We start from the raw sequence: 26,935 nt of genomic DNA, 5'->3' as shown, positions 1-26,935 counted from the left end.
GTATGAGATATCCGAGCAGTGAAGTAGCGATGTGATCTTGTTGAAGATGAAAATCCAAGATGGCGGAACAAACGCATCGACGACGAGCAACTTGCACGGTATAAATCCACTTCATTAGTGGTCTTTGTAACTCCAGAATCATCAAGGGCATAAGATGGACAGAAAATGAGCGTATTTAGATAAATTAAAGAGCGACTTAAACAACAGAACAGATATAGATAAGTGGCTATGGCGGAGCCGAGAAAATTACGACTGACCGCCATTGCGCCGCTGCCCAACCCGCTGGTTGATTCGTACCCGTCTCAACATGACGATCAAAACCCAGGAGATCTCACGAAATAACTCACGCGCGAGCGCGTGAACAGATGTCCATTGTTGCCAACGACAAGTAAAGTTCTTTTGTGTCTACTTGTGACCCTCGTAATAATAACACGACTATACAACGCATTTTGGTTTCAGGCCTTACATTCGGTGCTCGCGTACTAAAAATGGACGCTATTGCTATTTAAGATGAGAAACTGATCCTGCTGTGTTACATTGTGAAGACCACAAAACGTAGTTTCAGAGTAGAGCTTAGTACTCGTTTTCACTGGAATATCAACTGTATGTGCAAATACATGAATTGACCAGATTGCTTAACTTTTAAAAATTTCACTGACACTGCGTGTCGGGATAACAACATTTTCATCTTTACACATCTTTTCAGGTCTAATGCTTTATTCAAAAACACATTTTCTTTAACATAAATATGAGAATATTTACGTACACTCTGTGAAATATTTACAAAGGGAACTTGTTGTATATGCATCAGATTATAAAACTTCGAAAATCATAGCAATGTTTTTCCTCTTTTGTCTTGGGTGGGAACAGGTAAAAAATAAACTTATTCTGATATCAAGAAGAACTTCGATTCTGTACATTACTAAAACAGCTCGGATTTAAGTCTCCTCAGATCGTGAAAGTATTTCCTCACTGCGGTTACACTTTCCTCCTCTACCTATCTTCTCACTTCTACCTCAAAAGGAATTCGCTTCGCCAGAGCCGTTCCTCGGTATTTAGAGGTGAGTCAGTTGCAAGTCTTTTGAAACTTGGCCAAAGTTCGCATAAAACTCTTAAACGTACTTGATTAATGTCTCGCCAAGAAGAAAGGTACTTAACAAAACTCGAGGTCAACAATGGCATTAAAACGTCGCAACATCCAGAAGAAAAAGCTTCCTCTCATACATTGTAATTGCGATGATCTTGCGAGCGTCTAACCCGCTGCTCATTGCTTTCTTTCTCCACCGTCTGTAAGTTCAATTTCTTCACCCAATCATGGTGTCACAAATCGTCTTGAATTCAACGAGTTTAGCTACCTGCTACAGTAGAACTTTCCTTATCTGTTGAGTCAGGCGTTCAGTGTCTTGTTCTTCAACGTAGGATTGAGCGGGGATGAAATATTTCTGCGACGAATGCAGGGTCAACAAATTGGAATGTTGGTAAGGTTCGTACACTGCTGAATCGCTCTCATCCGGAAACGGATTTAGTGTCAGAGTTTTTAGGTGAAGCACCATGTTGTTGAACACCACACTACGACGGGTTTGATAGATTTGTGGTAAAGGAAATGCTGTAGTAAAAAGAAGAAGAAGCAAACCGAAAATCAATGCCTTATAAACGAAAAAATGTGTTCAAATCAGGCCATTTTTCAGAGTAATCTAACACACAGATTCTTTTTTTCCTCGAAATGTACTGCTCTCTGAGGGTTAAAAGTAAAATAGTGGCGAAAATAATTATAAAAAAAGTCCCCCGAGAGGACATGTGTTCACTGGTACTAGATAGCACACCTAATTACATTGAGCATGTGACTGCGGAATTCTTATCGGTAAACTTGTCCAACTTAGGACGCTTTCGCCGCCACATTGGAAATTGCACTTCAACATGATAACATAATGCGCACTGGCCTTCTGCCAGTAAGCACAAAAACTGAGGCAATGTAAAGTTAATAGAGCAGCTTTGGATTGAGTGCCGAAAAGCTTGTATCAAAACCAAAGTAATCACAACGTCCACTCGCAACAATGGTAAACATCATAATAATAATTTTTTTTATGACATAAAAAGATCAATAATACCGAACACTGAAGAAAAAGAAAAGGTGTTACCTAAGGCGAGAGATGTTTCTCTTTCTGGATGGCAGTGACTGCAATGTGTTTCTCCAAGTCGGGTAAGACTCCGTTTGCTGAAGGAGGAAAAAAAAGTAGTTTTGATTCCAATCTTGAAAAGGTTTAGCTAAGTTTCTTTCACAGTCCCCTAATCGGAAGTTGTCACGTACCTGTGTATTTTTGGCAGGACGAGCACTGTACTTCTAGAATTATCCTGGGCCTGAACGGGTGTCTTCTCTCGTGTTCGCGTTCGCGTTCGCGCTCGTTCCAGTTCCTCCTCCATTCTAATCTCACAGAAGTAATTGATCGCTTCTGCAGGCATCGCTGTGTCAGCGGCTTTTCCTCCGAGGGCCTCAAGGTCAAAAGAGACTACAAAAGATAGGAAACACCCACATCGTAAGTAAAGTGAAAAGCACTGTCTTCATAATATAAATTTGATTTAAGTGCAGGAAGAATAACTTCCGCAAAAATTGTATGTTATTTCGAAACAATTACACTACATTCGGGGTATTTTAAACAAAGAACAGAACACATATGCCGAGGGAGTAAGATTAAGTTTACACTTACTAGTCGTGGGCTTGGACATCTCGGACGTTGTCCTCTGGTAGAAAAACAACACACACAAAAAAAACAAAAATCGAAGTCAAACAACAAAACAAGACAAAGAGACAAGAAGTTGTCAATTACATCGAAAAGCTTTTCTTCCACGCTAACACACAAAACGAGAATTATAACATGAAGATTACAAATCAAACACACCTGTGAGCTTGCTCTGTCTGTCTTCAAAATTCCTTTGATAGAGCTGGGTGTCTTTGGCGTTTTTGTTCCTCTAGGTTAACAAAAGGAAAAAAGTATTTAGTAAAGAAAGATGACTAGGTGTACATTGGTTGAATAATTCATACTCTCCATCCATAATTGTGCCCATAGACAATTCACAGCTGCCATTCGTTCACTGAACTCAGTTGCAACAGACGCTACGGCTTATTGACACTTCTTACCACAAAAGTGTTCATTAGCATTGTGATACACGACTGTGTGACTTTATACCACTTTATTTGTTGTAATGCCACTTGCCTTCAAGTAGTACTTGCCCATGAAAGGTTCTTCTTCTAGCTTCCCAACCCTAAAGTTTATTAACATGCATTTGGACCCAGCGACAGGATTTTTCCAGGAATGACAATATACCTTGTTGTTTATCAAATAGGAGTTCTGACATAAGGATACAAACTCACTTGACTACACTGCCAGCTTGAGCGCGACTGATCTTGCCTGCCAGGGATCGGATATGTTGTCTAAACTGACCAAGCCACTTGTTTAGCCACTGAACACACATGTCCTTTATAAGAGCCTTCCTTCTGTTCCCAGGGATACTCTAGCACATAGGGAAAGAAAAAAAAAATTGCATAGTTTCGTGAAACGTTCGCCACATAACATAGCTTAAGTGATTGGTTTGATTACCCTCCGTAAAACAGATGGAGCGGATTTCTTGAAACTTGATGATGACGGATTCCAAGGGTAGAGAGAATACCATGACAACTGAATCGGAATCAGCGCTAATCGTGTTTCAAATGACTCACCCTAGCTTGGATTAAACAGATGCCGCACTGACTACAGACTCGAGTTTACTAGCAGGGTGTATTTCACTTAGTTGTGACTACAATGAGACATTTTAACATTATTTTTTATTGTTAGGTGCTTTGCTTTGTTCGTCATGTACCATGTATTCGTGCATAAATGTGTACACGTACCGTGGTATCGAACAAGTCCATTTCCTTGGCAAAGTACCCAGCAGTGTCTAGTACTCCTATAGATGCTAGCAATTCTCGAACAAACTTCCTATAAATCCAAAAAAATGCACGGAAATCAGCCAACAACTTGTAATAAAAGCTTCACGAAGCATCATAATTTCATATACTGATCTCAAACAAGTGTCTGTAAGGAAGGTGTTAAAAAAATGACCATGAAAAAATATTCCGAGTCGCCAGAGAGAAGTTAGTCCCTAGCTACATGAAGTTCCCATTTCACAGTCGCTTACTCTTTTGCAAAGCTGCAATAAGCCACCTATCTGGTGGAGGCGCCCAATGCGTATTGCGTACTGGTAGGATCAGAACAATCGAAAGCAAACAGTGTGCATACACCAATGCGAGACAACAAAGATGATAAATTTTGAACTTAGTTTTAAGCATTTGCTACTAATTACCATGCGAGCACTTCTTTACTCGAAAAATTACACGTATATTGTGACGTGTAAGCTTTGTAGCACTGCTTTTTCCTATGGAAAGACAAGCCGTGTTTTTCGTTTACGCAAAATTCGTTAACTTTTCGACGTAGTCCCTTTCAAGCACGTGTTATGTATGTTTGCTGTTGCTGGCTGATATGGCACAATACAGTCGGCAGACACACGTTTCTTACAGCTGGCTACTGTACCTGATTTCCTCATCACCATCAATAAACTGCGCCATTAGTTCAGCCACAAAGGACACTTCATACACTCTCATTGTGTGCGACAGCTGTAGAGCCACGCGTAAAAACTGTTTGGCTTGGGACGGGCCATGTGCAGTAGGATGATCCGGGATATTCAGTTCAGCTATCATGGTTCGATTGACCTTTTCGGTCGTTTGTCGGTCCAGACCCTCTTGACGATGTAAGAGCATTATGGCCTACAAAACATGAAGAGAATAAAAAAACTGGCTATCAGCATGTTCCATACAAGGAATGAAAATTTACGCTGATCTTCCAAAGATCGACCCACAAACTTTTATTGGGTGCTAATCCGATCTATTGTAATGTAATATAAGACTATTTATTGTCGATGTCGTCGGAAGTGGTCGCCCAGTCTTCCGAACAACGAGGCACATCTGGAAACCTTTGAAATAAATTATATGTAACATCCTTTTCAATTTTCAAAGTAGCGGGTCAAAAGAGTATAAAACGAGTATAAAAAGGCTCTACACTTCAAACCAAGCCAAAGGCAGCAGCCAGTACTGTACTTACAGCGCAAATCTGCGTCTTCAGTTCATGATCATTTGTCTTCTGAATGAGGGTCAGTAAAATCTCCACAAAGCTCTCTGGTGTCCAAGGTCTTGGAAATGTCTGGAAAGGAGTTGTAGTAGCCATTAACTTGTGCTACCCCTCTCGTTTTCTAAGTTTAGCTTTGTTTATCATCCTTCCTCCCATAGAGCATATATAAAGTTAGACAAAAACACCACCGTTTCACCACTCAACATCCTAAGTGTTGTTGATCCATTCTAAGGCCTCAGACCCAGCGAAATTTTAACTTCTGGATCCAGTTGTTCAAAGGGCGGATAACGCTGTATCCAACTGATAAATCGCTATACAGCGGATAAGTGTTACCAAAACGTACCGAGCTCTCCACCGGATAGAGATTTATCTAGTCAATAGCGTTATCCTACCTTCGAATGACTGGATCCTCTTGGTCGTTAAAACGGTACTAAACTATCCGAGGGCTACCAGATGGTAACTGAATCTATTAAACGACCCAATTCTATTAACCAGATTTCAAGTAACTATTGATGAGAAATTATAAACAACTATTTTCAGCTTCATACCTCTGAGTTTGCATTAGGGAAGAATTTGTCAAACCAAAGCGTTCCCTTAAACTGAGTGATAAACGATGGCAACGGAGACGGAGGGGGTGGGGGAGGGGTCGGAGTTGGTTCTTTGGGCGGAGGAGGAGGAGGAGAAGGAGAAGGTGTGCTGAAAAACACCAACCAGAAAAATGTGTTAGTAAAAGGGGGGGGGGGGAGGTGAAACCAAAGATCAAAACGCGTTAAAGGTGATGAATTGTTACGATCAATCAACAGGTGAGTCGAAGACGGTTTAAGTTGGAAGATAAGCAAATATCTAAGAATAAACTAAGATGCAGTTTATCGCAAGTGCGTTTAGAAATTCCCAAGTCCACAAATAGTTTATCAAAATAGAGAGATGATCAACAATAGAAAGGTTCTTGTTTTAAACTCAGAAAAAAAGTTAACAGAGTGATAAGTACTCAAATAACTCCGCTACATCTCCAGAGTCTAACTCGTCATGGAGCCCGGAATACCTTGAAAGCTACCAGCAATATCAAAAGGAAGGTTCTGAAGCTCGAAATTCTAACCAGTGGTGGGATAATGATTTTAAAAGTTGAATTTTATGAGTTCATTGCTTCAACCCAACTTCCCTTACATTTCATGACATTTAAATGGCAACTGTATTTTAACATGGGTATATGTTTGAATCATATTAGTTATTTTAGATACTTCAGGGATTGAAGACTTCTTGTGTGCTTTAAAAGATAACCAACGTTTTATGTTTAACTTTACCTTAGCTTAAGTGCTTTCGAGTCTGTCTTTAGATCTTCATTTGCACGCGAGATAAGCTCATCCAAGATTTGACTTCTTTTCTCATGTATACACATAACTTCATTTATAATTGGTACCTCGACGGAAGACGTCCGATTACTCATGGTTAACATGCTGTAATGACTGCTGGGCAGCGGTCTTTAAACGGAAAGGGTGTTTAAATGTAGTCCACTACATATATCATTTATTCATTTGTTACTTCTTCATTTAAGCTTCAAAGAGAGAGCAATCATAAAGGATTACGGTTTTTTTTTTTTAATATTATCATTACAGTAAGGTTCAGGGGACAACTGCTTCATGTGCAACAAAATACGTAAGCATTGTTTATTGCTTTTTTCAAAACCATCAGGTGTGGTTCGTCTTTCGAACAATACACAATATGGTCCTCATGTCATTAATAGTTAAGTTAATTTTTTTTCTTGAATTTTAAACCATAACGATAACTGACACTTCAGTTGCTCTTTAATAGAAGAGAGATGGGGGAGGGGGGGAATAAATACTGCCCACAATATTTAAGGGCGAAACTGATAAAGCTGTTCAAATACAAGAATACTATGAACTGAATTGCTACCCATCGCAAATGCACAACAGTGCCACTGTATAGCCAACTGCATGGCATTATCACAACACCATTTTTGACAGCTTCTGCTTGGGTTGAGGAACTTTGTAATGAGGGAAATATGCTCTAGATGGGGGTATTTTTACGAGGAGGGAGTCTTAAAATAGTGTTGTTTAATTTTTCCTCTAAATCAATATGTGGTACTTACGGCTCTGGAGTTCGGGGCTTCGGCCTTGATATCAGTTTCTCAATCGATCGAACTGGTTTGATTTCTTTCTTTGGGGAGGGGATCCTCGGAGGCGTCGGCTCTACAGGGGGAGAGGACGGGGGAGGTGTGGGAGTAGGTGATTTGAAGAGGTCAGTGTCAGGCTCAGGTGACGGACTGTCTCTCAATGCCAGTTGTAACTGACGGGCAAAATTTAACTTTTTTCTCTCTTTCTTGCCTTTTGGACTCTCTGGAGATTTAGGAAGTTTCTAAGGAGACAAAAAAAGTTCCCTTTGATCAAAATCTGATGATCTTGTTGATAACCTTACTTTTATTAGTCTTCGTTGAAGATCAAAATGAACTCAACAGCCATGAAAAATTAACGATTCTAGAAACAAACAAACAAACAAGAAAATACAAAGTATAAAGTACAATATACTAAGCACCATGGAAACTATGGCCTTCGGTCACCATTCTTGCCGCCAGAATAACGTCAGTCACTAAGGATCTCTATACTACCTCCCTGTTCCATCTTTACAACGCGTATGTATATACTGTATGAGCCCATGATGTATAATAAGCGTCTGACGTATTACACCAGTTTATTATCTTACCTTTTTCCTGCTCTCCAGTTCTGCCAGTTGTTCTGCGGTCAACTGAGGTGGCTTCCACTTGTCTGCTTCTTCTTTGCCTTCTTCTCTCAAATCCTTGAGCATGGCCACAACAACTGAGTTTGGAATGAAGCCGTCGGGAGCAATAACAAACATCTCTTCGTCGCCCTCATTTTGATGCGAAGCCAGGCGCGAAAGCCTCTGTGATACCTTTTGAACAGACTCGCTTGGTGATGGATATTGCTTAGACTTAGGAACGTGGACAACGTATCGATCACGATCCCGATTTATGAGCGGTGGCTCGATCGGATGCCTTCGGAAATCCTTCAGTCTACGAGCTGGTGCCGAATGCGAAACCCTTGAACTCGTCTCGACGTGCGAGAAGATCTCGCTTTCAGTTTCCATGGTAAAGGGCCGGTCAGACGGCGAAAATTCGTCTCGTTCATCTGCGGGAGGAAGAACCGGCATTTCTTCGTAATCGTCCTGTAATTTAATAGGCTCAAATTCTGACATGGATAAACTTGCGATCGCTGCTTTGGGTGTTTTTTCAGGGGATGTCTGGCTTTTCTTCGACGTTGTCGATTGTCTACTGATGGAGAAAAATCCCGTTCCCCTGTCTTGGGCGTAGGGTTCCTCCTCGTCCTCGTTATCAATCCCACTGTCCTCCAGGGTATCGTCTGGAAGATCGAAGTGGGGCCGTTTGTAAAATATTTCCAGGTATTTTTCGAACGCTTCTCCGCGTACTGCTTCTGAATCGATATTAGGCCTTTTTCTACTGAATCGGTAAGTGCCATCTCTAAGTTTTTTAAGCTCACTTTCTCGCTCTTGAATCTTTGAAAAAGCCTGAAAAGAAAGTTTATGGTAGATATGTTATCCAATTACTTTAAAACAAAAAATGTTCAGTGAAAAAAATCAGTGAAATGGAAATCTAAGTGACGCAAACAAAAAGCGTGGCTAACATAACATACACGAACTGGACTTTGAACATTCTACTGACAACAACTATTCACTTGACTCTGATGATGACTTCCTCACAGGTTGTCGAAATGTTAGTCACCAACACCGACAACAATCCTACTCAGAACTACACTCACCTGGACGATCGCACTACATCAAAGTCATTTGCTTCAAAAACACTTCAAATGGCCTCCTTGCAAAACTTCTTGCAAATTGTGTGAACAAAAGAAATATCGTACCTGTATTCTCCTTTCTTCTTCCTGAATTTTCTCGTCCATCTCATCCTGTGGCAAAATGTCTTGAAAACCACTGTACTTGTGTAACGAAGACTTGACTCGACCCAGTCTCTGACACTCCTCAGGTGTTAGGTTGCCCTTGATCTCTGAGTCGATCTCTATCGGCGCCTCAGCGAAGACGCGTCGAAAATCCATCGCCACCATTCGGAAAATAAACGACTGAGGCATGTCTGTGCGATTAAAGGCATAGTCAGTAATATTGAAAATGTAGAAACAAGTTAAAATTTTTTAGTCATGCTTGCTAGTATTTGAAACCGTAGTCTGCAAAGAAAATTTAACATCGAGCAGACATTGTTTTGGGAAGTGGTTGCGCTGATTTGTTTTCTTTCGCTTGGTTCCGTGGAATCTAAGTGTTCACGTATGTATATCGAGACAGCGTCAAACGGTACCAAATCAACCGGGTCTGATCGAATCAATCGTGGCTTAGAACGCTCCACTGTTTTGCTTTTAATCTACTCCACAGATTTGACGAGGAAAAGTGTGATTGGTTGAGTGCCTAGAACAGAACATATGCGTTTGGAATAATTGAACTGGAGTGAGCGAGGACAAAAGCGAGACTTCGCCATTTGAGTCTCTGTGCTTCAAGTTCGTCACTTGCAATCTCGCACAACCCTCTTGACATGTCAGAAGAAAAATGTACATCAACAGCAGCTTGATCTCGCCTTTTACTGTGCTTCAAGAATTTTTTTTTATTTTTTATTTTTATTTAACCCATTATACCATTTTCTTCTTTATGGTCGCTCATTGAGATTACATATATGTTGATTTTGGTGTACGAACATTGCAATGACATGCGGTTATTATTCTGTAGTCTCCTTCAAGTTGAGTTTGTTTTGCACGTCTCAAGAGGTGAATCCAACTATCGCAAGGTACATGTAGCTCAAATTGAAATACTTTCCATCTGAAGAACTCTTTACTTACAACTAGCGTAGTTAATTTTGTGCAGATGTTTCCCAATGCCCACAATCAGGTCGCCTTTCTGACTTGAGAAGCAAATGCTGGTAGGAGTAGCATTTAGTTTGATGAAACGTAAAAGTTTGTTGGACTCGTCCCAAATTCTCACGGAGCCGTCCGCACTGCACGACGCGAACAGTCTCATCTTGGCGCAACTGGCCAATCCTGTGACGTCATCCATGTGATCCCAATCGCTATTGTGATCAAATCGTTCTGTTTTGGAAAAAAGTTAATCACGTTTGTAGGTAACTAAATGTAAAAAATACACCTATATGTATGGCTGGTTTTAATGTTAAGCCATCGACGCCAACAACTTGTGTTGACAGATTTTCAATGACGTGAAAGACATTCCAAGAAACATCCAGTCAGTTTTGAGACAACATAAAAACTGCAATCGCACAAACAAAGAAGACGAATGTGAAAAGACAAAGTGACAGAAAAACATTCGGTTGGAGAAATTGAAATTGCGTTTGATGGACAATTTCTTTATTGTGAATACAAAACATTGTTTGGACTATGGAAAACTCACGAAAACAAGATAAGAATGACTCAAAACCATAGCTAAGGGCAATTCTCAATCTTAAAGTGCCCCTGAGACGAAAATTGACCATTTCATTTTGGCCTAAATTGTTTACACAATGTTGAATTGAGTCAAATTAAGACCCTTTTTGCCATTAAAAACTCAAAACAAACCTTCGATGACCAATTTTTACCGCTTCAAAGTCGTCCAAAAATCGTCCGCCATTGCTGAAAACATGTTCCAGCCGAGCCCACAAAAACGTCATCATGACGTCAAAGGCTCAACAAACTTATGCTTTGCTCTGTCACAACTCTCTTTGTTCGCTGCACAGAGAATCACACATATTCCTTTTTTGAGAACTGTTTCGTTGTCAGTCGGGAAATGTCGACTTTTCAGACGATGAATTGTCCCAGAAATCATATGAAACTTCTGTGGATAGTTTTGCGCCGACAAACGATGAATTTTTGCCACGCGAATAAAAGATAAACACAGAACGGCACGGACTCCTCATGTTGCTTTTGTGGTCGCATCGCTTTATCGCCTTCGAACTGTATTTTTGCTTGTCGTAAGGGATTTTCCTTTTTTGTAAGAAATGATCGGGTGATTAGTAGAAATAGTTTTCGGCAATGGCTAATTGTGTATCCGAAGGCGGATATTGGGAGTTTGTGAAAGCCATTTCTAAGCCATCAATGTGTTTTCCCCGATGCATTTGGTCAATGATCTCATTAACTCTTCCCTACGTGTTTTTTACTATCAGTGCTTTGAGAGGTTTGAAGTGAACTCTGTTGTTGAATTGCACTTTGGCCTCTTTTGTTTTTTCTATATTACTCATGATGACTATTATTGTGTTGCTTCGGTGAGGTTTAAAGCAGAGTTTGTCTCAACTCTTTTAGAGCCGTGACCTCATTGCGTTACAAAGTATTTTTTGGCTTAGATGCAGTCTCCAAGTGGCGCTATGACGATTTTCCAAGTAGCTCTGAAGGGCGATAGAAGACTGAACCGGTGGCATTCAGTTTGATATGAAACAGAAGTGGTTCTTTGTTTTGTCCGTGAAAGGTGTGACGGAGGCGCATTTGTCTCGCGAATAAATCTCGCAAAAGTTGGCCTGATTTTAAATTCGTTTGTCACGGGCGTTGGGATGAATTTGGGACCCTTTGATAGCACGCTGACTTGGCTGTCAGATGGTCGATAGTTTGACAGGTTTTTAAAGAAATTTTAATTTTCTCGGCTCTTTGGCTACAAGTCCACATTTTAAAGTGTTTTTATGCTCTGTGTCTTAAGCTGTTTGTTCTGCTTTCGCTGATATCAAATCCAACTTTTTTTAGAATCAGAGCACACAATTATATTTTTCATCTCTTTGTATAACAGTGAGCTCTTTGAGGTCAGAAATCTCAATCCTCAATTCGCTTATTTCATCATTCTTATTTACAATGTTAACCGAGTACTTTCCTTTGTGTAAGGTACTCTGCCAGAGAGTTGTTAAAGGTGGATATTGATCAGCTCATAGGTAAAGGTGACAAAATCCGTGGAGGTTCGAAGACTTCGCTTTCCGGCGTCGAGATCGCACTGAGGACGGTTTTTCTTGTCCCTTCTCTTCTTGAACGGTAGGCACTGAACCCGACAGAATTCTTCGCCTAGATCCTTCAAAGTACACAGATCTCTCGAAACAGTCCTCCGAGAAGTGTTCGGAGTAGACCACAAAAATTTCTGTAGGATTGAAGTTTACTCGGCGAGGTCGCACAAATCGCATCCGTTTTTCCCGCTCTGATCTATTTGCAAGGCTCCGATGCAGAGAAATACATGCAGCATGGTCTGCACGATTACTTCAGCTTTGAATTACGCATCGATGCCCAGTCATTTTTGTTTAGTTTTTGTAAGAATAGAGTAAAGCACTCTGTTATGTTTGCTTGACATTTTGCCATGTGAGATTTTCGCGTTGAGCCTTTGACGTCACTTCCTCTGAGTCCTGCGATCAACTACCGGAACATGATCAAATAATGGCGGACGCGAAATCGTGAATTTAACGGCCCGAAAAAAGATATTTCTGGTGCTCGGTCTAAAATGAAATATGGCAGAGTAGGTGAAGGAGACACACTGAACACGAAAATGGAAAAAAAATGATGTACGAAAATTTTGATCTCAGGGACACTTTAAAGCAATGTAACATTGTATTGGTCATGCTTTGATGCAATCTGCAATTCTTTGGTAAAGAAAATAAACACCATCCTTTCAACTAATCATGTACTGGCCACCTTGTGGTATCTCCTTTTGATCTCAACGGGCATGGTGATTAACTTGGCGATAATTCTCGCAGTAATGAACCCTACTTATGTAATAGCAGAAATTAGGCCTGAAAAAAATTCAGGTTCAGTACTGCGAGGATCGCTTTCATAAATTTCATGAAACCACAGTACACATATATGATTTTCATACATTCAAATTCCTTGGTGATAATTTTGCGACAGAATTAAAAACATATTGCGGATTACGATATCGATTCCGTGCTGCATAGGGTACATGTAGCTCAAACTTCAGAACATTAAAGTATCATGTTACTCACTTTTTTGAGTAGTTTTGAACACGACGATGTTATATGAAGCAGTGGCCGGCTCGTGGAATGCCGCACAGAGCTTGTGGTGAGCCACAGACAGGAATCTGGGTGTCTCATGACAGTATAACGTCATCAGAGGGGCTAGGGCTTCCTCGGCGAACGGGAAAAGGCGCCATATCTTGATAGTGTGATCTAAAAAGCAAAATTGATTCTAAACATAGAGTATTCTCCGAGCACAGACAAGATAAAGAAAACGAAATAGTGGCGTTCATGGAACTTTTTACCCTCCTTCAAGCCCTCAATTTTGTACTTAATCGTTAGCCTGCCAAGAAAGTTGTTCGCGGAGAGCGGTGGAAGATATCTTGAGCAATTGCCGTTATCAGACGAAAATTATGTGAATTAAGAGCGTCCTATAGTGTAGTCGTAAACCGGGTACGATTTTGTGGTGTACAATTATTCGCACCAAAAATCGCATTTTTGAGAAACTTCCAAGTTATTTAGTGCTCTGCATCAGGTCTCAGTGGTATAGATAGGTTAAGGTTCACTGAGTTTGAATCCGTTCATATAAAACAAAAGGAATCCAACAAAGCTGTTTCATTCCAAGTAAAGGCCTGGTCAGACGCTCGCCATTTTTCAATACAACATTCTTAGGTAGGTTTCCAAGATGTTGCGAAGGAGCTAGCAAAACGCGCGCAACATTTTGCAACATTCAAAATAGTTGCGGCAAAATACTAACCACTCGCAAACTTACAATTACAATTACAATTTATCACTTATAGAGCACTACTTACAATGACAGATCAACAGCGCTTTACAATCAATCCTAACCCGCCCATCCCACCCCAGGGGAGGACATCCATCACACAGTAATCTAGTGCATGGGAAATTAACGTCTCCTACCCCTAAGCCTGTAGGAGACGGGACCTCCATTAATTCGTCCCTATCCGAGAAGACTAGAATATCTAACCATTTCTTGATGTTATAGAAAGGTAGCATATTCTCCTCAATTATTTTAAGACCTTGAGTCTTGGTCCGGCCGGGGCTCGAACCCTCGACCTTCCGCACAACAGTCCAGCGCTCTATCCATTGAGCTAACCAGTTGATCCCAGGACTTGATCTAATACTATCCAACATGTTGCACCATGTTGCTACAGGGTGGCAAAAGGCGTACAACAAGTTGCGCGCAACAATGTTGCGAGATGTTGCGCTGGAAAGTTGCGTGCGTTGACCGGGCCTCAACACGGCCGACAGAAAACGTTGCATTGAATCGTTTTGAGAAAAATTTGCAGCAGTATTTCAAAGAAAGGTTTTCACTATTGTCTCTCCCTCCTGAAAGTGCTTTACAACACAATGAAATAAAAGCAAAAAATCCATAGAAATCCAAATACGAGAGTATCCAACACGCATGAAAAAAGAATTGATGAACCCGCCTGACGTAAACAAACGTTATAAGCGCGAGCTTTTTTCGCGCGCGCACGGCCAGCCTGCAACTTCGTTGAGCGGAAAATACATGTATCAACTCACCCAGACCAGCAGATATTACTTGATCAACCTCTGGATTAGCTACCATGGTAATAACCTCATCTCTGTGCCCCTGATGGAAAAAAAGAAATTGAGCTCACAATCTTTAGAAGAAAAGTGTAGTAGAAAATGTAGTAGAAACTTCGCCATATAACCGTTACTGTAATTCACTGAGTGAAACTTATAGGCGTGTTATGCAATCAAAGATGTGACACATGTAGTCTTTCTTACATTAACAAGAGTTATTTTATCTTTTTTACAGGATAAAAGCGCAAATGTCTATTACGAGAAGAATGTAGCTTTGACCCGTAAATAGGACTCCTTTGTTCATTGATGTGGCTGTCGTTTCAAGCAAACTCACCTCTATTTGGAAGGAGATTTTTCCTGAGTTGGTGTCATTCTGCCAGTCAAACACGACAATCATACCATTGGTATAGCCGCCCAACAGCAGAGTTCTGTCATAGGCGTTCATAGCTTGCCCTTTAGTCTCAGGCTCCTCAGCTCTCTTCTTAGCTTTCAGCGCTGTCACCAAATTTCCCCAGGAGTCATCTTCGAGCTCATCCTAGAGACAGCATCAAATGAGTAGAAATCAAAGTCAAATCTCACCTGAATGAAGGGGGGTATGTTTCTAAAGAAACTGTGGTGCTGCGTCGGTCGGGGTAACAAGGTCATTTGGTAATATCAACTAAGTTGAAATTGTAAATTGGCCACTGTAAAGAGTTAAAAAGCTAACGTTTCGAGCGTTAGCCCTTCTTCAGAGCGAATGACGAAGGGCTAACGCTCGAAACGTCAGCTTTTTAACTCTTTACGGTGGCCAATTTACAATTTCAACTTAGTTGAATTACCAAATTACCTCAAATCTCACCTGTTGGAAATTTCACTTTTTCAGCACATGAAAAAAATCCCTGGCCAAAGAAATGAATGAGTCAACCCCATCCGATACACAATCTTCGAATAAACCCTAAAATCACCACCTCTCGCTGTTACGAAATTGCAAACTCTTCATGCGACCCCGGACTAACATTGTCACCGTCTTACTCTCTTTAAAGCGAATATGACCGGCAAATTTTCTGGAAAGCACTCTTAAGATCGGACCTTTATACTAATTATAACAAGATAAATAACTCAGTCATTTTCACGCACTGCGTTATTTTGGACAAAAAGTGTCAGCCATTAGGATATGAGTGCCAGCTGTTTCGAGATTGTATCACATGCAACAATCTCCAGAATTTCTATAGCTTTCAAATGAAATCAGTGTACTTAAGTATTAAATGGGCTAATATAGCACCATCGATGTATCTTACCTGCACAACGTATTCATAAAGACAAAGGCAAGTACACGAAGAGGGAGCTGAAAACAAGTCGAAAAGCAATCGTTAATCATATGAAAATAGCTTACTCTGATTTTGTTCATAAGGAGCTCGTATATTTTAGCATGGACATATTCAGTCACGTGACGTATTTAGACCAAACGTCAATGAGCAAAAATTAGTGATGATTGACTATTATTGATACCTACACTGCACATTATTAAGCTTCATGTAGAAAATTAGAGCTTAAAATACAAATTAAAGTGACTGCAAGTTCAAGTCAAGGCTGTACCATCTGAGTTGCTGTTTGTATCCCACTCCTGAAGTTTCTTACATGGATTGGTCAAAGTGGACGCTTTTAAGATTTTACCGTTTGAGAGCAAAGTAAACAGAAAACCTACAAAGGACAAAGGAAAAAATAAAGTCAATACAGCCGCTACGAATGTAATGGCAGTACAGTTGGCGCTAAACTTCACCAAAACACACCAGAACGATTTCTCCATTTGTCTGACTACTGCATTTAAAATTATTCTCCCCCATAAGTCAAAGCAAGTATTTTAGTACTAAAGTTACTTCTGTGTCAAAAGTCTTCACGGCATAAAGCAAAAACCTCAGCAGAATAGAAAGGGATGGCCAAACTCAGTACATTTATATGGGAAAAATAATAGAACTGCTATTCTTTGGGCCAAATTAAAATCAAAGTGTTGGTTTTTGTAAATGAGGAGAACTGGAGAAACTGGGTACAAATCTTCCGAGCTTGGACGAGAACCTGCTACGTGTGACGTCAGGTCCAGGATTCGTACACAGAGCCCAGCCGTGGGAGATTTAATCGTTCTCAGCACTGCACAGTCTCTAATAAATATACCTCCCTAAAATGAACATGGTACAAATCAAGTATTTTCATCCTGTCTTACTTTCAGCAGCAGCGTACGACACGTCAACGATAATGCTCATGTTCGGTAACAACATGGTGGTGATACACTCCCCGGATCCTGGGGACAACAAGCGAACTGTTGCATCATCACAAGTGCACACCAGTCTAGTCGGCATCTGGGGAACAAAAAGATCGCAGATTTTGTTTAAATTTTAAGGGCCGGGAAACATCAGGCGAGAGCTCATTTCCACAGATTTGTACGACAAACTGCTTTGTATGCGCTGTTCCCCTAAACGAGTAGCTTTGACTCATTTTATTCCTGTGATAATCTTAAAAATTCGCTGCAATTTGAGTTTGTGCAACATTTTTTTTAAAGATTAAGTTGAGATTGTGAAACTATAATGGGAGCTGTTGTTGCGACTTTTCCTCTCAACATATCGCCTCGACTTGTCGCTCAGTGTATATCAGCCGTTGAATAACGGTCAAACAGCGTAAAAAAATCAAGAAAATATAATCTGAGATTGATGTAGCATTGAAAAGAAAAGTAACTTTACGTATGATGGACGATATATGAATATCATATGAATATGAATATCATATGAATATATGAACTTCATATATTCATTGTAACCAAAAGTAACTTTGCGAGAATGCCGTATAAAATTATATATTTTAAAATCTGTGCGGTTACAATTACATATATACCTGCAGATACTGTGTGTACATGGATGAAAATGAATAGCAGAGGATATCATTGTACATGTTTTGTTTCGCTAACGGGCAATTTCTAGCTATGACTATGGTAGAATGAGCATTACTTACTCTTGGGTGTGTCGTGGGCTTGATATATTTGATTTTGCTTCTGCACGAAGGAAAAAAAATTAGAATCATGTCAGGCTACATCCCTAAGTATAGTCTCAAGCATGGTGGAAAGAAAAGATATGTATTTTTCCTTCACTACTTAAGCAGACACACAAAGGGTTGATATCTGGGCGGGTTGGCCAGCCAAGCCACCGTTTATTTAACGCCGAGTCGATATGCTAACAGAAGTCTTTTAAAATTGAAGTAAACTAAACGCACCAAAGCCGGACACGAAAACCCCTAAAAACCAGCAGGTGGAAAATACGGAGAACGTGTACCCCCGACCAAGGCAGCGGTGCCACCCTTGGGGTTTTAGGGTATCCTATGAATGACATTTACACATAGTTAGTTAAAGTACTATGCAAGTACCGCTCTAAATTTATACAAAAGACGAAAACGAAGAACTACACACGGTGAAGGCTGACCGTAGAATGCCTTGCCCTACTAACGACTTCTACTTACAAACCACGATCCCATAACTCCCCGCGTACCTCGCAGCCACCCCGAGTCCTCCGAAACGTGCCGGCAAAATATTAATTAATGCTACGCAGGATTACCACAAATTACATTTTCTGTCAGCATTTGGCCTCTCAAAGTAAAAAGCATCAGTTATAATAGGTTTAAAAGTTTGGACATGGGCAGCCTGCGTGGTGCAGTATCATCATTATACACACGTGCAAAACTTACAATATTAAACGAAGTCTCAAAAAGGATCTGTGATTGCATTGGCTTCGCTTCCCTTTGCTTTGTAATTGGCTTGTTGAATTCGCGCCACTATCTTGACCAAAACGAAAACCGACTGCTACTTTATAGTTAGCGTTTTCTCGCACTTGAATCTGATTTCTTGGTTGAAATTGACCGCCGTGAGAATTTTGGCTCTCAGACGCTCGATTAAAATGCGTCCTAACATCCATTTTCCCACGAATAACGCGCTATAAACAGACTTCAATCAAGCTTGAATGTATATCAAGCTCCAAATATCAAATTTTACTCACCCTACAGTTGCAAACACAGAATGAATGTGCTCGATCTTCCATAACTCTATCGATCTCCGTCCAAAGGAATACAGGTCATTTTTTCCCACAATAGTCCCAAGACCCAGTACAGGTTCTTTAGTGTCAATTCTATCTACTTCATCCGCGGTATCTAAACTCCACACACGTATGCTATTGTCACTGGAGCCTGACATGATGTAGGTACCAAATGGATACACGGCTAGAGTGTTCACTGACTTTAAATGGCCAACAAAGATGATCTTGATATTTCCTCTGTCATCCCACACTTTTATTGAGCCGTCTTTTGCTCCTGTTATAAGATACTATAGAATAAAAACTACATGAGCATATAACGAAATATTGAAAAAAAAACATGGTTGCACATTACCTATATGAGAGATCTAGCTTCACTGAGTTAAGAGTCAAGCCTTTGGCATTTAGACTGAAATAAAGCAGCTCTTTATTTAAAAAATGCCATTAAGAAAAAACTGCATAAAATTGTACAAATTTCAGATTTGGACCAACTGAGGGGGGTCTTCTTGTCAAAGTGAAATATTTCAGCATTTACTGAGAAGAAGCATCATAATAAATAAATAAATAAATAAATAAATACTAATAAATAATTTAGCAATGGACATTCCACTAGGTGGCTCTTCTTGTCCACTGTTTCCAGATCAAATTGGAATTTGGAATGTTGGTTTTTGCGGAGGGAGGAAAATCGGAGGACCTGGAGAAAAACCCTCAGAGCAAGGAAGAGAACCAACAACAACCCACATGTGACGCCAGGTATGGGAATCCAACTGAGGCCACAGCGGTGGAAGGCGAGTGCTCTCACCGCTGCACCATCCCTGTTCCCCTCCTCTGATACATTGATGTGCAACCCATTCAAAAGAAGTTTCCTCAGTCTACTCCAACATGTTAAGTGTGGATCTTTTGTACTTATTCTTTCGTAATCCCATGTAATGCATTCTGAGTCAGTGGCTGAATTATTCAATGCACTCTGAATCGGTGGCTGTTGCTTTGCAACACACCCTTGTGGTGAAAATTTTAAAGTCTCTGATGCACATGATTTCCAGCATTGAGACTGATATTTGATAACCTTTAATAACCAGACACTGATGTCAGAATCTGTTTAAAAATACTTATTATCTGTATTTTATCACAATTAACAAAGTAGCCTGAGAAAAATGGTCTGATAGCCAATAGGTTTCCTCCACCTACTGACTTACACTTCCAATGACAACCCTCAGGTGCTTCGTGCTACTGCATTTGAACAGCCAGAGCTGCATTGGGCAGAATGTATAATTTGCCACCTTGAACAGACACTAGCCACTATCAGCAAGCTTAAACTCAGGAATGTGCAGATTGAGAGACCTTAATCAAGCACCCCCAAACACAGGCAAGGATTTTCTGAGTGCCCACGTTTTGATACAGTTTTTTTTTTCCTGTGGTATTTTCAATCACAGGCACAACTTTCACTCACATTCAAACAGTGACAAAGAGTCTGTATTTACTAAGTCATACCTTGAGTGGATTGAAGAACAACATAGCAGTGATCTCTCTGGGATGAAGCTCTTTGAGGTGTCCAACACATGTTCCATTCAGGAGATTATAGATGATCACATTATTGTGATACACAGCAAAGCATCTCTGTGATCTACTAGGGGTGTCTTCTAAGCAGAGAAGAGATATGGGGCAGGATGGAGGCATACAATCCTGAAATAACATTTTGCAAAAATACAGAGTCAATATTCTGGCAAAGAGTGATATCTTTGCTGCATACAGTGATATTGTGATGCCACAGGCATCACATTCCTGGGGCCAGTATGGGAGCAATTGTTCCCCTGGAAAATTACATATTAAAAAAAATCACATACTTAGCTACAGTTATGAAGTACTAGATGCATTCCTTTGTTCTGAGCAGGAATTTCCACTGTTGAAAAGTGTTCAAAGCAAGTACAAAGAGAGCAAGGAGTACACCATATTTATAGAAGGATAATTAATTTAATTTAATTTATAGATACTTTACTAAAGAGGCAGTTTGCTTCCTCAAAATCAACAGTTTAAATCAGAGACCTAATACATTCACGAGAAAGTAGTTTCAGAGTGAGAGCATTTAATTATTTTTGCATGGTACTCACTCTCAATATGTGGCACTTGAGGGCTCTGAAATATCATCGTGATAAAAAATCACAACTTTTTTTGGGATTAATCTTTGAGAATAAGCTGACGTGAATTGCACATTGTCTTCACTAAAAGTGACAGTGACTAGATCAACTTATCAATTTACAAAAAGAAATGAAAACTGTTATCAAAAAATAAATTACTTACTGTCAGAACTTTACGCTGAAGTAGAAATTTTGCTCCATATCTAAAGCTCCAGCACTGCACACAAAAAAGGTAAATCAGTCATATAGCAAGATTATATCAGACAATCCCTCATCAACCCTGTGTTCTACCACAAAAATATCAAGAAAACCAAGAAAATCATGATACCAACCAGAACAAACCCTTTGACGTATAGGAGTGACTAGAATCTAATTTCTCCTTACAACATCACCCCTGAATCGAACACTACAGGGAATTGTAGCTAAAGTTTTTAACAGGCGGGAATCTAGCAATGATTAAGGTGGGTATTTGGGCCGAAGGACCACTATAGCGTGCCTTTGGCACGCTACACTAAGAGGGTTCCGGGAGCATGCTCCCCCATGAAATTTTGAAAATGCATACTCTTGGAGATGCATTTTCCTTGATTTTGGGGGCAAAATCAAGGGCATTCATTATTTCACATACACGAAGGACAAATACTGCTCGCCATTGAGCCTACAAAATGGACGATGCGATGCCAATGATGCGATTGTGGCACTAAATGGACTGTTTACAATCCTTTCAGTTCAGGTAAGACAGCAATGAAGGTGTAAACAAATGAAATAAATAAATAGCAACTTTATGACAACATTTAAAAACATTTTGGAGGAAAAAGTAGTGCTTTACAGCCGGAAAAATCGCGTTCACAGCTGGGTAAGTCGGGAGAATATTTAGGAAGTGATCACCACCCAAAGATGTTCTTGATTGTTGAACAAAAATTAATTCTCCTTGATGGCTCCTTAGGAAATGTATAGAGAACAGTATGGAGAATATGGATACTGATATTAGGGTGGAAAGGGTTAAAAATCCAAACAACTCCCAGACAGATCATTGCAGGGTGCACCTGATATAAGCCATTAATTAAGCCATTATACACCACTGACAATAGTTTAATTTTATTTTATTAACTTTCACACTTGAAAAACCTGAAACATGAAAAGTGCTGACCAAACAGCTGAAGTACAAAAATGTATCACTATACTGTACATGAAACAATTTCAAAACTTCTGTTTGGCTGAAAATGAGTGCATTAGATTTCATCTAAGTGCAAAGTTGTAACACAAGTGCACAGTTTGTTACATGGGTGCTGATTAAAAAAAGGACATGCACTGTCAAGCTTTCGTCTGTCACCTTTATGTGATGCTTCTTTCATATTAATTATTAATAAGTAATAACATAATTTCTGGTACAATTTGTAAATTTTTCAAAAACCTCCAATTGCACTCAACCAACACTGTATGGGCCCATGCAATTTTGTTGCAATTTACTCGTTCTCATCAACACCAAATTGCACTTGAGATCATGTTATTACCTATGCTTAAACTTACTGTAAGATTCCCAACTCCACCAGTAATGATTTCATTGGAGGATTCATTATAAACTCCACTAATGAGAGAAAAACAAAAAAAATATTTCAAACAAACCATACTAAATATAAGATAGAAGGGGATGGATTATTCTAGTGGGTTTCTAGTAATTTGTCTAAAAAAGAGGATCCTTTAATTGCAGAGTCGGTAGCACTGACAAAAACAATGAGTTTCAGTGTAAACTGTCCCAGTGACAAACAATTAACTCACAAAATATATTCCTTTATAAATTGGAATTAGGGGCTCTACAAGAATTGTTACCCCACAGGTAAGCAGCAGTTTACAAAACTTCTATTCTTCTAGCCACAAAGAACTCTTAAGATCATGTCTATATTGAATTGTACATTTGAACAACGTCTTGTTATAGAACATATAAGCCTTCAAGTGTATCATGATCTTCATTTTCCTTTCCAAGATCTGATCATTCATTCTCCCGTCTAGCAGCTACACATTTCCTTGTATCTTAGTTCTGAGAATTTGGTGTTAGATCAGGATAACAACTTCTACCTAATAAGTTTTATTATTCTTATTACCTTTTTGTTGTATAATGTAAGGATAATTCATAGGGAGAAGTTTCATGTTAATCACTTGTGGCAGTTAAAGGGTTAAAGACAAATAGGCTTTATTCAATTTATGCTGATCTACTTGTATTAAGTTATCTGTACATGTAAAGCCCTGGCAAAATTTTTATTTACCTGAAAATTCTGCTCACAGATGTTGCCACACTGATAACCTTGAAACCGTCTGACATTAGCTACAGAAAAAAAAATAAAGGAAAAAAGAGTGTTTCTAATTATAAATGCATGATACTGCTGCCTTGGGTACAAACTAATTAATTACATCTCAGTAAATCTCAACTCTCTACAACAGTATAGTTAATTCTTTTGGAAGTGTGTCAAGCTCTTTCAGCTCACAACCACCACTCACATTTCAATCTTTCCACGGTTTATTACGGAAAAAATTATCTAAGGGAGAACTTCAAACTTAATTTACACTAGAGAAGCAAGTTAATGGAGAGAAGGGTTCAGTTGGAACATGAATAAAAAATGCATCTGATATAAGGTGATAAAAAATTAAAGAAGGTAAAAATGGTTACATTCAATTCAAATGAAGACACTATAGGGAGTGAGAACCTTTTCTGTTCTTCACCTTTGAATTTGTCTTTCCAGGAATTAAAGCAAGGTGGCCACCATATTGTCAGAAAAATCTAATAGTTTACAAGCATTTGTTACATGATTCATTTAGTATACTTAAACAGACATTTTTCATGCTCATCGGCAGAAAATGTAAATGATGAAGTAATTATAACCGAATCCACAGCCATCTGAATGCATTGTAAAAAAACAGGAAGTGAAAGTTTTACAATGTTGACATATCATCATTGTAAAACTGAGTTCTAGTTCACCAAATTACCTTATCTAGATGAGAGTGAAGGATTGTCTTACTACTCAGTCTACATGTACATACAGCATCACATCTGATTACACTGATGGACACCTGTGCTACATGCTTACAGTGACCTGGTAAGTCTTAATTGCTTATAGTGTGAATAATCTTATTGGTCTGAGTATTCAAATAATCAGTTTGGTTCATTAGAACGAAAGGCCAAATTTGGTCTATAAGCCTGGATTGCACCGTATGGTACTGTATACCATACAACATCCTCGGAGACCCAGGGGCTGAGTCGATTTCAAGTTTGGGCATGAAGAGCCCCTGGGGACATTGTCTTACAAGACTAGTTCCAAACGGTCGCAGTCGTTCTGCCATCTGATTGGTGCCAGAAAATCTTTGTTTTTCTGCCCAATCAGAGTGAAGTGTGCTTTAGAGTCCTTTCGTGTGTTTTAACACGGACATATACTAGTAGCTCAGTTGCTCACTATGTTTGTTTGGACCGTGCGACTGAGATTTGCTTAAGGTGAAAAGTTTCAGTCTTAGCACCCAATGTAAGAGAAATCGATCAGATTGTCGGCGAAAATCCTACCGGAAATTGTACTGAATACTTTCGCAGGTATCACTAGAGAACGTGTTTTAAAGTTTGCGAGGTTTGTATACAACACGATGGTTGCAGTCATTGATATGTCGCTTTAAACGTTAAACGAGGTTGAAGCTTAAATCTTTTTAGAATTTTTTGCATAATTTGCTGTGACTGAAACTTTGCCAATCCCGTGAAGTTATTTCGTCGCACGGGCCACGCAAGTATGTAGAGCAACTGGTGCTTTCGCCCACGTAGCTTTCTACTTTCTGTGCGCGCCAAAATCTAATCTTAGTAGTAAAGTCGTTGACAATACGGCCAAGGTTGAAGAGAACGTGAAGTTCGTGGACGACCTCCAGCAAGTCCTAAGAGAAAGCTTAGCTGTGTTTCCGGTTCGCTAATTAAAATCTGAACAAAAACTGATTAACGAGAACATCGTGAGAAGGAGAGATGTTTTCGGGCAGTTACCGAAGGGGTTTGGAAGGAGTTTAATCTTTCAATTGCTATCTAGAGTGTTGAAATTCTTGAGCTAGGAAGGCCACGGATTCTCTTCTAGTCCCTTGGTCATTGTCATTTCACCTCTTCTGTCGATTGTTGAAGACCAAGTTAAATACCTTTGATCATTGGGAATCGATTTGATGCTGTTTTCAATGGGAAAAACAAAACCAAAGACCAAGAAATATTGGATGGAAAGGGTGGGTTTGTTTTATTGCAAATGTCAGCTTAGTAGTACAGGGTCATCTACACACATCTAATAAGCAAAAGTTTCCACGCTCAGCTTTTCTTTTTTTTCAAGCGAAGATGAGATTAGATTTTGGCACGCACAGAAAGTTGCGCAAGTACCAGTTGCTCGACATACCTGCGTGGCCCGTGCGACGAAATAACTTCACGGGATTGGCAAAGTTTCAGTCACAGCAAATTATGCAAAAAATTCTAAAAAGATTTAAGCTTCAACCTCGTTTAACGTTTAAAGTGACATATCAATGACTGCAACCATCGTGTTGTATACAAACCTCGCAAACTTTAAAACACGTTCTCTAGTGATACCTGCGAAAGTATTCAGTACAATTTCCGGTAAGATTTTCGCGGACAATCTGATCGATTTCTCTTACATTGTGTGCTAAGACTGAAACTTTTCACCTCAAGCAAGTCTCCGTCGCAAGGTCCAAACAATCATAGTGAGCAACTGAGCTACTAGTATATGTCCGTGTTAAAACACACGAAAGGACTCTAAAGCACACTTCACTCTGATTGGGCAGAAAAACACAAAGATTTTCTGGCACCAATCAGATGGCAGAACTACTGCGACCGTTTGGAACTAGTCTTGTCACACAATGTCCCCAGGGGCTCTTCATGCCCTAACTTGAAATCGACCCACAGCCCCTAGGTCTCCGAGGATGACCATACAAGTGTGCGAATAAAAATATATTTCATAATGAAAAGAAGCGGCCATCCGAGAAGTAATGCCCAGAGTTTTCATTTCATCAGCTGTTTTCCAATCGAACAGAAAACGAGTCTTGTAGAAAGGAAGAGAACTGGAGGCCATGGGAAAAAAAAAAAACTCTAGGAGCAAAGATGACAACAAACAACAAACTCAGCAGTTAATTGTGCCCAAATACTTTCTTAATCTGACCCACCATGCACGCAGAGAAGTGAACAGCTCCAATCATTTGAATTACTATTGATTACAAGACAAGCCCACATGTATAACTGTCCTTAAATAAACAGATGTTTACTCACTCTGATATTTTCGTCAAATCCCCAAGCAACATAAAATCTAGGTTTCTTTGCGTACACTATCCCACAGATGGGATCCTTCAAGCTCTTGCTATGCACATCTTCTCGGTAACCAGTTGGCAGAAAAACCGATGCTTTTCCATCTTTATAAATTCCAACAAAGCAATGATTAAAAGAGTTAAACGCTACAAAGGCAAGATCTTCCTCAGCCGGCAGAGAATTTACTGAATGAACGCCATGTCCCACATGGAGAGACTGTTTCTCATCAAGTTTCTTTGGATCGTCCCCATGCGGTTGTTGAATGGCGGTTTTGATAAGTTTCCAGTGCGAGCTCACTTTTAACTCCGATTCGTCTAACACCGGTCTCTTAGTCCTAGTTTCGATTAGCTGCATGAGCTTGCTAGTCATACTGCAAAGATCGATCGTCCAATTTCACACAAACGCAAATTCCTGCATGTCAAGGCACGGAGAGTCGAAATCAACGAACGCAAGTTGGTAAGTTTGTAAAATCCGCCCCGTGAAATTCGCCATCTTTATCTTCTATTGTTTTCTAGTAAATTGGATACATACATCACTTATCTTCAACGCCAATAAATGACTTTCCATGGGTCCTATTTAATACTGAAGTCAGCTACTCTACACCTTGACTTTCATGATAACAGTGGCTTTCAAAATGGTCACTCTGGTTCAGTTTCTATGGTAACCCATGTCATCAATCGCAAGCCACTGGTATACTTCATGTGTCTTATACAAAGTAGCTATTTTCGCAGACATAGCCG

The 26,935-nt window shown here is 39.8% G+C and overlaps 1 protein-coding gene across 3 annotated transcripts; it reads right to left on the bottom strand.

Annotated features, from left to right (window-relative positions):
* Positions 1-699: 699 nt before the first annotated feature.
* Positions 700-26,834, bottom strand: LOC111332621 (uncharacterized). 3 transcript variants are annotated; one of them, XM_088755098.1, is made up of 28 exons: positions 26,160-26,834; positions 23,143-23,201; positions 22,409-22,466; positions 21,045-21,098; positions 20,238-20,429; positions 18,714-19,036; positions 17,680-17,719; positions 16,898-17,033; positions 16,276-16,380; positions 15,978-16,024; positions 15,035-15,235; positions 14,677-14,746; positions 13,162-13,344; positions 10,049-10,294; positions 9,071-9,297; positions 7,878-8,717; positions 7,267-7,532; positions 6,461-6,637; positions 5,708-5,855; positions 5,133-5,231; positions 4,566-4,798; positions 3,887-3,974; positions 3,371-3,510; positions 2,898-2,967; positions 2,706-2,739; positions 2,309-2,507; positions 2,139-2,215; positions 700-1,606 (listed from the first exon to the last, which is right to left on the bottom strand). In XM_088755098.1, exons 1-28 carry the CDS (start codon positions 26,562-26,564, stop codon positions 1,359-1,361), a joined length of 4,965 nt encoding a protein of 1,654 aa, XP_088611224.1. In that variant the 5' UTR covers positions 26,565-26,834; the 3' UTR covers positions 700-1,358. The 3 variants fall into 3 exon arrangements, with proteins under 3 accessions (XP_088611224.1, XP_088611226.1, XP_088611225.1); XM_088755100.1 differs by lacking the exon at positions 2,706-2,739; XM_088755099.1 differs by lacking the exon at positions 6,461-6,637.
* Positions 26,835-26,935: the final 101 nt, after the last annotated feature.

Source organism: Stylophora pistillata, chromosome 3 (assembly GCF_964205215.1).
Source record: "Stylophora pistillata chromosome 3, jaStyPist1.2, whole genome shotgun sequence".
Taxonomy (NCBI): Eukaryota; Metazoa; Cnidaria; class Anthozoa; order Scleractinia; family Pocilloporidae; genus Stylophora; species Stylophora pistillata.
This window is presented reverse-complemented; position numbering and strand designations above follow the sequence as displayed.

Coding starts and splice junctions, on each gene's coding strand:
- LOC111332621 (XM_088755098.1), bottom strand. CDS start 26,564: ATGACTAGCAAGCTCATGCAGCTAATCGAAACTAGGACTAAGAGACCG. Junction 21,099..22,408: donor GTGGAGTTGGGAATCTTACA/GTAAGTTTAAGC, acceptor TTTTGTGTGCAG/TGCTGGAGCTTTAGATATGG. Junction 16,025..16,275: donor TACAAACAGCAACTCAGATG/GTACAGCCTTGA, acceptor ACTTGTTTTCAG/CTCCCTCTTCGTGTACTTGC.